This window comes from Perca fluviatilis, chromosome 7, assembly GCF_010015445.1.
Source record: "Perca fluviatilis chromosome 7, GENO_Pfluv_1.0, whole genome shotgun sequence".
Taxonomy (NCBI): Eukaryota; Metazoa; Chordata; class Actinopteri; order Perciformes; family Percidae; genus Perca; species Perca fluviatilis.
The window spans coordinates 18248380-18260951 of NC_053118.1; the positions used below are offsets into that span (position 1 = coordinate 18248380).

General features: G+C 40.8%; 1 protein-coding gene across 1 annotated transcript; it reads right to left on the reverse strand.

Moving 5' to 3' along the window:
- Positions 1 to 221: 221 nt before the first annotated feature.
- On the reverse strand, positions 222 to 11590 carry si:dkeyp-84f3.5 (uncharacterized protein LOC334144 homolog). The gene is made up of 2 exons (XM_039805441.1): positions 11451 to 11590; positions 222 to 2904 (listed from the first exon to the last, which is right to left on the reverse strand). The coding sequence occupies exon 2, from the start codon at positions 2730 to 2732 to the stop codon at positions 816 to 818; it is 1917 nt and encodes a 638-aa protein (XP_039661375.1). The 5' UTR covers positions 2733 to 2904; positions 11451 to 11590; the 3' UTR covers positions 222 to 815.
- Between the last annotated feature and the right edge of the window lie 982 nt (positions 11591 to 12572).

Here is a 12572-nt window from a genome sequence, read left to right on the forward strand (position 1 = left end):
GGGCCATCTTTCAAATAGAGTAGCTTATACATTTGCCAACATTTCTGATCCACAACCAACAAGGGTTTCTCTCTGTGCAGTTGCCATTAATTTGCTGTACTACAAAAATCAATAAAAATGTGAAATAAGACACCTAAATAACATGTATAAGAACCAAGAATGTATTGTCAATATGGGTTCTTATTGCCAGATAGCAGCAAAAAGGGAGCAAAACAGAGCAGTAATTTCTCTGTACAGCTTTAATGGCACAATTAATAATTCACTCCGTGGCAATGCTACCTTTTCAAAAGGAAGACATACACATAGCACATAATAAAGACAATCTCGAAATGACATAATTTCAAGTAAAAAAATGCAGCAATATGATTGACAATAATAGCATCGGTAGCCACAGAAAATACAATGAAAGAAACATATTCATCCTAGCTAGTCAACAATTGGGGGGGACATCATCTTAACTACACCGGTAGGGAGAATACTAGGTTTAAACTTGCAATTTACCGATGATAGACAAATCCTGTTTTTTTTTTGTTTGTTTTTTTTATTTGGTAGCATTTCGTATGCTCCCCAACCATGCCTTATTTCCTGGTTCGTATTAGTTTCTGAAATTCACCAATTAACACGAATTTTCATCTTGCGCCAAAAAAGAAAGAAAAAAAAAAAGTGTATAAAAGTACTTTAAAAAACACCGCTATAAACAAACTATACATCAACCTTTATACTTAATCAAATATTTGCATTCAAAATAGTCAAAAACACTCAACTCCTGAGAGCATGATTGTTGTCAAAAACAATAACTGCTGGGTCTGACATAGTTACCCGTTGTTTTCTGAGCCATGAGAAGTCTGGTGCTGAAGAAATGTATCCAAGCATGAGAATGTCTCAGTGCACTCAGTGCACTCGTAAAGAACCTCTGAAGAATGTCCTTTATCATTTTGAGTATGGTCCATATAGTCATCCTCTATGTCCTTTTTTAAGACAGGGTCCCCACTAAAACCAGTGCCGTGAGATGTCTGCCCAACATCATTTGCTTCTTCAGTGCTTGGGTGATTATGAAGGTGAAGCTCAAGGGATGAAGAGTTCCTAAATTGAGCTGGACACCTGGGGCACTTACTGGGTTCCTTTTTGTGATAGCGCAAGTGCCGTTGGTACACACACAACAGCCCAAATCTCTTTCCACATTCCTGACACTTGTAGTTAACTCTGCCCGCTTTCCCCGATTGTTTGCCCGTTGAAGGCTGCTCTTGCGATGGCGTTTGTTCATTGTCAGAGGAGCTATTGGTTTTCTCGTCAGGAAAGCTTGTGTTTTTCTCGCCATTTAGAGAACTGGGGGAAGACCCATTTTGTGGATTTGTGTTCAAGTGTTTCAAACCTGGTTTCTTTTCCATTTCAGCTTTGTGGTACATGGCTATATGCCTTCTCAAATCACAGCGCTGTGGAAAATGTCTACCACATAATGTACATGTGTGCATAGTACCCTTATGGTATCTCATGTGCCGAGATAAACTACTGGAATGATTAAAGACCCGATGACAGTGCTTGCAAGGATGCAGCTTGCCATTGGGATTACTCCCTCTTCTACGTCTGCCTTTAGGCGGCATTCTTCGCTTAAAGGTTCTTTGTGATTCTTGATTCAGCTGATCTATTTCCTCCTGAGTTTGATGTGTGAGATGATGCTCCTTTAGAGCTGATAACTTTTGGAAACGATCCCCACACAAACCACATCTGTATGGTGTGGAAGAGGATTCAGTGTCAATCTCATAGCTAGTATCCCTAAAGATTTTACTATCCCCATTCTTAACATCAATAGATGGACCATTACTGTAGCAGTTTTCAAGTGGTGTGTCTTCTGCGTTCTTAGAATTCAATTCAATTTCGATTTCAGATCCTAAAGTAGCATCATGCTCTTTTCCTTTGCAATGGTGCAGTGAATGTGTCTGAAAATCTGACATCCAGAAAAAATTCAGCTTGCACTTTCTACAAGTATATGTTTTCTCTATCTTCTTTTCCAGCTTATTCACAGAGTTATCTAAAGCTGTAGCCTTGGGGAACAGGTGACTTTCTTTTTGATGAGCATTAAGTGCATCCACTTTAAGGAATCGCTTACCACAATGACTACAGCAGTGAAACCTTTCATTGGCGTGGCCTTGGAGGTGTTTCTTAAGGTCCTGTCTACCTTCAAAGATCTTACAGCACAAAGTACACTTGTAACCTCGCTCTGTGTTTCGATACTGCTGGTGACGATGTAAACTCTGCAGGCTGTTAAATGATCTGCTACATATTTCACAACTGTAATGGCCCTGCCGAGACTTGTCCGAATTCAAGTCTGATGGCCTTGGCCTGAACACATCTCTATAAGGAGAAGGCGGTGGCCTTAGAGTTGGAGAGACTGGTTTGATAGGGGATGGGAAATGCGATGGCAGGATACCAGGAGATACTGGTTTTATGGAAGAATGTGACTCCAAGCCATTTACAACTGTTAGCGTGCCATTGTCTTGTAGCACATATTCTCGAGAGACTTCAAATCCATTGGATGAGCCATCGAAGGAAAATGACTCCAGAGGTCCATGAACGGCCATGTGGGTCAACACATTAGAGTACTGGCTGAACCCATCACCACACTCCGTGCATATGAAGGTACTTGTTTCTCCACCCAACTGCATTGAAGCAACAGTATACACTGATTTCTGTTTTTCCATGATGAAATTATTTTGGCAATGTGCTGATGGCATCACTTTTTAATCTGCAAGTATGAGTAGAACTCTATCCAGACACCCACAAAATTGGTTTCCATGTGAGAATCAGTATGTCCACTCTCCCAACAGACAGTTTTTACAAGACGTCCTTGCGAGTTGTTCATCAATGTTCATCCCTCTGCGAAGGGTTTCCATGTTGTATCAGCACCTGAGGGGATAAAATGAGAATTAAAAAAACACTGAAGCCAAAATTTGAAAACAAAAATTGAAAATGTATGCCAGATGACTGTGCAGGGTTACTTAAACCCTTGTGTTCTGTCACCGAGACCCGAAGGACAAAACAAGGGTTAATACAGCGCCTTAGTGCTTGTTTGTACAGCATTTTGGTCAGCTTAAAATGTGTTTAAATGTGCTCTAGAAATACACTTTACTTATTTACTTTACAAGAAACAGGGTTTAGAGAGCAATTCTCAACAAAATAAACAGAAGTACATAATCCTTGTTTTGTCCTTTGGGTCACTGGGACCCGAAGGACAACAAGGGTTTAACAATCATTTCAAAAAACCAAAGCCAGGCGGATGACACATGTTGACCAATTCACATCGACTACCAATGCTATATTCAAGGAAGCAATGCATTCATTTTTACGTGGAAATTGATTTAATTTGCCTTATGAGACTGTTCACTACTCTACCCATTTACAGGTCTTTAAAGTCTGGTCCTGGTGCTGGTCCTAGTACCTTGCCTAACCACTAGGGAGCACCGATCAGATATACCGAATTGGCATCTGCAATGGTACTGACGGCACTTATTAAGCGAATCAGGTTTTGGTCGTTATGTGATCAATTCTCATCACATGCAGTTTCTTTGTTAATGTCATAACATTGAGTCTTTCTGCTATCAGTTGCATTAATCCAGTCTCAAGTTTTAGTGCCACAGCATTTGATAGTATCAAACATGTCATCAACCAACTTCTTCTTTGCCTTGCTATCCTATGGAAAACCATTGCACATCTTAAGTGGTTGCAGTTTACATGGCTCAGAGCAACTGCCCCCAACCCCTAGTGCAAAAAGCATACCTCTGTCCTCTCGACTTAAAAAGGGTCAAGCCAAAACAAGGTGTTCAGTCCAATTTATCTGAGTGCTCCGACATCCACAACGTATATTAGCAGCAAGAAGTGCCTATGGCTACGTTCACACCGCAAGTCTTAATGCTTAATTCAGATTTTTTGCTCAGGTCCGATTTTTTGTTTGGCTGTTTACATAACCTTTTAAAAGTTAGGGAAGTTATGGAGGAAGTAAGCATTTTTGCTTTTATTTCAAAATGTTTGTGTAATGGCAGCAGTAACATTAATGAGCAAGTGCTGAGGAGGAGAAGAATGAAGAGAAAGAAAGACAAATTGGCTATTTTGGCCTTTTGTGGAGTTATCGCTGCAAATTCAAGTCTCAGATTTGGGCCACTTTTGCCTGCAGTCTGAACGTAGCCTAAAGCTACGTTTAAACCGCAAGTCTTATGGCGTTTTTCCATTACATGGTACCTGCTCGACTCGCCTCGACTCTACTCGCCTCGACGCGCTGTGCGTCTGTTTTCCATTGCAGATTTTAGTACCGCCTCAGCGTGGCTGGTCGTCATAGCGACTGCCGTGGGTGTGGCTTAGTAGCGTTGGCTTTTCCCCGACTCATCTCCTGGTTCTCCGTCTCCGTAAACAACATGATATCAAAGATATAGTTAACGTTTACTGCTCCAGATTTCCCACCGTGGTCAGAAAGAACAGGGGAGACACTTTGTTTCTCTCACATATTTAAGACTCTAGAGTCGCTACTCGCTGCGGAGATAATCGCAGTCACTCTCTCACTTCTCCCTCGCTCACCAGCTTCCCACACACACACACATCACACATGCACACACCAGCGCACAAGTATAAACATCAGGCCACTTATGGTATGCTACGGAGAAAGCTCTGCCTGGAGCCTCCGGCAGCAAAAAAACACCGCTGGCTAAACTATCTACGTAGCCTATGAGAAGCCCTGCATTACCAGACTCCAACATGCCCAAGTCTCTCATGCACCTTTCAGACCAATAAAGTGACTTAACTCTCTGGTCAATCTAAAAGGGTCAACCCACATTATCCACCTTGCTTCATAACCAAAAGATTAGGATTAAATGCAAGGTTAGAACCTGCCTGTATTTGGTAAAATGGCATTTTCATCAGATCCTGACATTTTAAACATTTATGTAACCAACTACTATACTAGTCCAAAAACATCTCATCATGGAGAGAGAAAGAAAGTGTGCAGGAGAGAGAACGTGCAACTGAGACTTGCTCGGTACTCTTAACTTAATGCAATGCTTTATAATATTATGTAATTAATTATGTAGTTTAGCCAGGAAGAATGCAAGAAAACTTACAAGGTACTGACAGGCTGTCCCCTATAGAGTTGGGTACCGAAACTCGGGGCTAATATGGCACCGGCGCCAAAACGACCGGTATCTTGCAACACGGATTTCAGTGCCACTTAAATGCCTGCGCTGCTCTCTGATGCTCCGAAACCCTAGTTGCCTTTAGAGGCAACTAGGGTTGGGTACCGACCGAATTACGTTGGTACTACCGAGTATTGGTTCACGTAAAGTCAAACGGTGCCAAATTTTGGTACCTGAGGGTAAGCGCAAGCTGATCTGTCCTCTCTGCATGTTGACAGAGAGCAGAGGTCCGACACGCGCGTGCGAAGGAGCAAACTACATTGGCTCTGCAGTTTTGTTGAAGTCACAGAGAGTCACGGCAATGCGGATAAAGTGGTTTCAAGTGTGGTTACAGCTTTTCAAAACTTCACAGAGACACCTTTCACCGTGATATGATATTAATGGCGAGCAAAAAGTGGTCGCGGTGCTGTTGACATTACACTTTGTCTGACATGAGCAGGCACAATGGTGGTTTCTGTGCCCTGGGGACTGACTGACAGGCTGAGGTTGCAAGGCAAGACAACTTTACTTCTACAGCACCTTTCAGCAACAAGGCAATTCAAAGTGCTTTACATGAAACATTAAAGAGCAATTAAAAACGGTCATGATTAAAATAAAACAGGCTAACGTAGAATAATATACAAATACAAGAATTAAAGTAGAATAATTATTCAATTTAATAGGTTTTAGCGACGGGTTTGGGAGGAGAGAGGGAGGGGTTTTATTTTTGTTTGTGTTTAATTTCTGTCAGTGTAAAATATTCTAAATAAATAAAAATGTTCGAAGTAAATAGGTTTGGAATTATTTTTACAACTGACATTTTTTTTTTGTAATTACAGAGAGAAAGTACAGAAAAAAGTACCGTTGGGTACTGGAACCGAATTCCAGGTACCGGTATCGGTAGTGGTATTGGTTCAGATTTGAAAGGTACCCAACCCTAGAGGCAACAGAAACATCGCTGCATGGGACGCTAGTTAACACTACACTTGGCAGCAGGTAACGTTAGCCTACCATTAGCTAGTAGCTGGCTTAAATACAATTAAAATGCTGACAGCTCAACAGTGTAAAGTCAAAGTGTGACTAGTTTTTTTTTTAATTTTTTTTTTTAAGTATTGGTTCAGGCACCGGCACCATTTTAAAAGTATCATTTTAGCAGCGGTATCGGAGCATACACACGTCGGCTCTGCTATTTACGCTAGAATGATGTAGACACTAGCGCAAAAGTATAAACCTCAGGCAACTTACGTAGGCTATGGCGTAAACTCTGCATAGAGCCCCTGCAGAAGCATAAATCACACTTAAGGGAGGTCACCAATAGGCTTATGATACAGGGAACTATAGCTGAGCTGGACACACTTTGCATTTTTGTCTGTGCCAACTCCTAAGAGAAATATCTGACTCTTTAGTTCCACTATGTTTACCAGCTATTTGCTAACTGAGTCTAAGTGCAGTTTGGTGCTGAGCAGACAAGTGCACACTAGGCTTGGGCCGTTGTAAACATTTTCAAAAAACAGTTTGATATTAATAGGGTTTGGTACCGCACATTTTAAACCGATACCTGAAATTTGGTTCCGGTACCCAATGGTACCTTTCTCTCTGTAATATCAACAACATAATTCAGTTCAAACCAGGGCTGTAGTACTCGAGTCCGGTCTTGGACTCGAGTCCGGACTCAAGTCCGTTTTTCTATGGTCTCGGACTCGCTGGTATTCGGACTCGGACTTGTCTTGGTCTCGGCCACATGGTCTTGCCAAATATGGCTTTTGGTCTCGAATCCAGGTGTCTTTACTCTTTACTATGTTCCCATATAACGTTTTCGCCGCTACCTATGTTTATTTACTAGGAACATAATTAGGGTGACCATACGTCCCGGTTTGACCGGGACAGTCCCGATTTTGAAGTTAATGTCCCGAGTCCCGACAAAAGCCTGTCGGGACGCTAAAATGTCCCGGTTTTAGGAGGAGCGGCGCCAGCCGATTTTGCCGGGGCTTCAGCCCCGAATGTTTTGAGTGTAGCCCCGAATGTAACTTTGTCCAGTTTATTTTTCCTCGAGGCGAAAACCCGGCAGCTACGTGGCGGGGTCCGAATATGTTGTGTTGGTTGCTATCACCTAGCAACCGTCTCTACGGAGGAAAGCTGTTAAAGCCGGGTGAAGTTTTCGGAGGAATCATAGCCAAATCAGTGTAATACATTGATGCTATCAACACAAAGTTAGAGGCGCCAATACTAATGATTTAGTTTAAAGTTCCTGTGACGTGACGTTTCCAGTCTACGGTTCAGACTCAACCAACGGAGCTCTGAAGCAGACGGTAGCGTTCTCTTAGTGTCCACTCTGTAAAATGCAGCGCAGCCTCAGGTTATAACGGATGCGCTCTACTGTTGACATGCTGCGGTAGATGTGTTGGCGCGTTTGTGCTCGCGTGTATTTCTGCAGTAGATTCGGTTTTCCTCCACTCGATGTAGAGCAGCGGCACGGCCACTTCTCTAGCTAAACTCTTTGTCTCATTCAGACACCCAAACAGGGTTCTGTGTCTGTCAGAAGGTCTGAGAGCTACAGCAATCACGTAATGCACAGCAGACTATGGTGCAGGTAGATTTCTGAAATACAGTGACTTTATTCTTGTAATCGCCTATTATAACTTTATTTTTCTCAAAATCACGACTCCTCCAAATCACAGAGAACACAGATATACTGTATTTTGAGTGTGCACAAAGTTTTGGACATTGCTCAAACACATCTGAAATATTACAGTCCAGGGGTTTATTAATAGGCCTACAATAACAACAAAAGAGCAAAACAGGAGGGGGTATATAGATTCCTAGTCTACATGTGTGCTGACTCAGATATAATTAGAAAAGTCCATCCAAAGGAGAATAAATATTTGAAAGCAATACAGAATGCCTGTTAGCCTTACTTCAATACATTCCATTATGTTTTTATATTTGGATTGTAATCTATTTTTCTTTTTACATAAAGATATTTGCAGAATACATTGATTACATACATCTAACACTGTTACTATGAGGTATCACCATATATCATCATTCTGTTTTCTTTAGATTAGAATATATGATATCAATGGGAATGTCTTTACTTAAAAATCCTGGGTGTTGTGACACTGTTTTTGCTTTTAAATCAACAAATAATAACCCCAAATGACTGATAATGTCATGGACGCATTAGACTTTTTTTTTTTCCTGTCCTGGACTCGGTGCTGACTCGGACCTGAACCTTTTTGGACTCGGTCTTGTCTTGGACTCGAACCTCTCTGGACTTGGTCTTGACTTGGACTCGACTAGTCGTGGTCTTGGACTTGTCTTGGACTTGACAAAGGTGGTCTTGACTACAGCCCTGGTTCAAACCCATTTATCTTAGAACATTTTGTTATTTACTTAGAACATTTAACACGCCACACAAAATAAAACACCTCCTTCTCCCCTCCCAAAAACCTATTAAATCAAATAATTATTCATTTGTTACATTTGTTACACTGGAACTTTTATTCTTGTATTTGTATCTTATTCTATTTTAGCCTGTTTTTATTTTTCTCTCTCTCTTTAACTGCCCTTTAATGTTCTATGTAAAGTACTTTGAATTGCTCTCAGGTACCGAAATTTGGCACCGTTTGATTTAGCATGAATCGGTCCTCAGTAGTACCAACGTAATTAGGTTGGCCGAATTTGACCACTAGGTAGTGGCACTTTGACTCAGCCGCTCTGGGTGAGACTGATGGAGAGCCCACAATAAGACTGTAACGACTTCAGTCCAGTTGGTGGCAGTTATGCACCTCTAAGCCATGACACTTTTCCTGCATCGTTTAAGCTTTGCCTAGCCTTTTTCAGCTCACCTCTTTCGCGGGTTTAAAATCTGAAACGTTTCCATATCAGCGGCGCAGTTTAAGCTTTCTTCGAGACCAACTCTGCCATCGTCTTGTGAACACAAAAAACACCTGAACTACAGCTACTGCGTTATTATGGATTCCGCCTGGTTTCTTGGCAAGACCCAGCCTACGAAGCAGCCCAATTAGTTGAGTTTAGGCACTGACTTTAAGTAGTTAAGGTTAGAATTGCTGATTGGTCAGGGGATAGGACCTGAACAAATAGGCATCCGTTAACCTCGCTCGAGCATAGACGCCTGGCTGATTGTAGCATGCCAATGCTATTAAAGGGCGGGTCTTGCCTAGAACTGCAGTGAGTTCCATAACAACGCACCGCTACTGAAATGTGATGTCCTTCATAGCGCCGCTCAGTAAAATGCTGTCGGACACTAGCGGCTACTAGGTGTTAAAATTAATCATTGCATCGATGCATTGAGATGCGGACCTGGACGATTCTGCATGCTGGACGAAATGCTTAGCCATTTCATTCAGAAAACAGTGACACTATTGAGAAGTAGAAGCAGTTAAACTAGTAACGATGAGAGCGGTGAGAGTAAACCCGAACAGTAAAACTGAGGACCAGACAGCTAAACATTAGGATGAAAACAGCAATAAAGCTAAGTAAAACCCAGGGGAGCTGCAGATTCAGGTGATAATTCTCTTTAGGTTCATCACTATGAGTGACCCCTTAAGGTGATTATATACTAGAAGCAGCCCAGCTGGCGCGAACAAATGTGACGTCATGAGATCGCCGTGACTATTTATACCTGCGCTGGTGCTCGCGACACTAGTTGCAGTCTTCTCCTGAACAGCGGTGGCGCTAATGAGCAAAGGCTACCGACGTTGCTCTTTCTACGGAATAGAAGAAGAAAAGGTAAACAACGGCAGAACTGGCAGCAGCATTGCCGTCAATGCTTCGATTTGATTGGATGACCTACTTCGTCGGATCAAGCCTTTTATTCACCATAAAAGAGCTCATCTTAACCCAGTAACTTTACAAGAGGGACTTGCAGTCACTCAGAGTCCTGGCATCCGGTTGTCGGCGAACTCATTCAGGCCTTCCGTTTCCGGTTTATCGCGTGCCGCTTAAAAAAAAAAAAAAGACGTGCATGACCTCGGCTCGCGCGCCAAAAATTGGACGCGCCGGCCGGATATTACATCATATTGACGTCACGATGTCACGCGCCACCTTGGATTTTACTAGTGTAAAAAACCCTTTATACATTGTTTTCAAGTTGTCATTTGATTCATCATTAAGATATATGGATTATAGTTGCTTTAAAGAACACACCTAGGAACATTATTTTTGCACTGTTCATTTATACATATAGAATAAAGAAGTGTTTCCTAACTTTTTGAAGGCATGCCTACCAAAAGAAATTCCCAATCTAAGCATAGGCTGTTTGAGGGGAAATTTTAATATATTTTTTTTGATGCAGAGTTAAACTTTTCTGGCTAGATGAAGTGCATCAGATCAACGTTACCGCAAAGCACGTTTTCAATTAATGATATGGCAGTCAGTGTCAGTTGTTTAGCTGTATTTTGTGTCTATTTTACCATAATTCTGCAGGTGAAGCCCACTTCTACAGTGTTGCTGCTCTTTGAAAACTACATCTTACCTCATTAGAAAATAAGTGTTAAAGAATAGTTGACAACACCTCCTCAGTCCTGCAACAACAGATCCAGCCTAATGCTTCTTCTCTCCACAGATCATACAAAACACAAAAGGACACTACACAATATTTACGGTTTCCAATACAAAGAAAAATAGCTTTGATGTAGGTTATATTTTTTAAATACATCAAAATGTTTTCATTAATTTGAATGTAGGGTTACTGTAGTCATATTCTGTTATTAAAAATACTAAAACAAATATCAAATTACGTAAAAATTAAATAACAAGCATATTAAAGAGCACAGACGTGTTGGGGATAACGTTAGTATTATTAACGTTACCAAAATAAAAAAAAATATTTACATTTTCCCAGGCGTTGTCCAAGACCATAGACTACGGTATGTGTGCAGCATTTCACGAGTTTGTTAGAAAGAGATGTATGCAGCAAGGAGGCGACTGAATCCTTCCCTAGCAGACATCTATTGTCGATAGGCTGCTAGCTAGTTAACGTTAGCCTGCCTTGAAAGCTAATGTTGAATTGACTGGAAAGTCAACGGACTGGAAAGGGGTCATTGAAAGAGATAAAGCTACAGAAAGGCATGAGGTACGACCAGCCCACAAACTGCTTCAACTAAAACGTTAAACTGTGGGCTAACATTACTATTGTGGTCAGACGATAACGTTAGCTAACGTTAGCTGATGCTAGCTAACGCTATATAGCAAGGGGTGAAAAGCACTGTGATTTCAATATAACCAAGCATTTAGGAACCAACTAGTTAGCTCGATATAGACATAACTTACCACGCAATCTGATACATCTCAGAATAAAGTGAATTTCATGTGCAGCAAAACGTTAGCACTGCTCTGTAGCTGGTGTTAACTGCTGCAGCATAGGCCGGAGCTATCTCTCCCGGAGCATCGATGGTAGGATGGTTACAGGATGGTTACGACTATGACGTCATGACGCACGCTGCATACGTTTATGACGTTTTTACAATATACATAAAAGACACCCTACAGTAAAATGTCCCCATACACCCCATGTTTATTGGTAGGCTACTTTATATTTAATTATAAGACCCCCTAAACAACTAAGAAACTCAACTATCAGAACTATAGTGAAAGTAGACTGTCTTGGATTAAATTGTCCCACAATTAGGCTACTCACAATTCTAGTTGACTGGAGTCAAGTTTTCCACAAATCCATTATTGGATTGTATAAAACAACATCTTAACACTGGTTTAAAAAAAACTGACAGTGGGTTATTAACAATTTAAATACCTTGCATTCACCATTAAATGTTCTTGTAAAAGGATGTAGAAAAAAGAAGAAAACAATAAATACAAATAGCTTATAAACTACTCCACTAATAGAAACATGTACACATTTGTCATAGATTCTGCCTAAATTATTAGAATAATACTCATAGATGTAAAAGATAGCCTACTGATAGTCCAATAAGATATTTATGGCTGACATAATCACAAGTGACTGAGGGTCAGTGAAATTAAAACGTATGATATTGTTATCAAAGCAATTCCACAATCTATAATTTATATCAATTTATATCCAAGCAATGTAAATCCAAATCTTCCTACTCTTTTGGTGAATGGACACCCTTTCACTAATCTAAAATTGCCCAATCGAATTATACTAATTTTCATGAAACAGAAACTCAATTTTACAATATTTTCCCAGAGTGAAGTTGAGAAATTAGGATGCAAAAATGTGCACCAAAGGTTAAGGAAGTCCACTTTAAGATTCGTAATAGTCCAAGTGATATGTGAAAATGTTTTTTCAAAAGCATGAAATTTGGTACACTTGTACAGCATGCATGCATGCATGCACTTCTGTATCCTAACCATCCAAGGACTGGAGTCAGGATCTTTAGTAAAGCCTGAGCCAAAATTCTTTAGTACTTT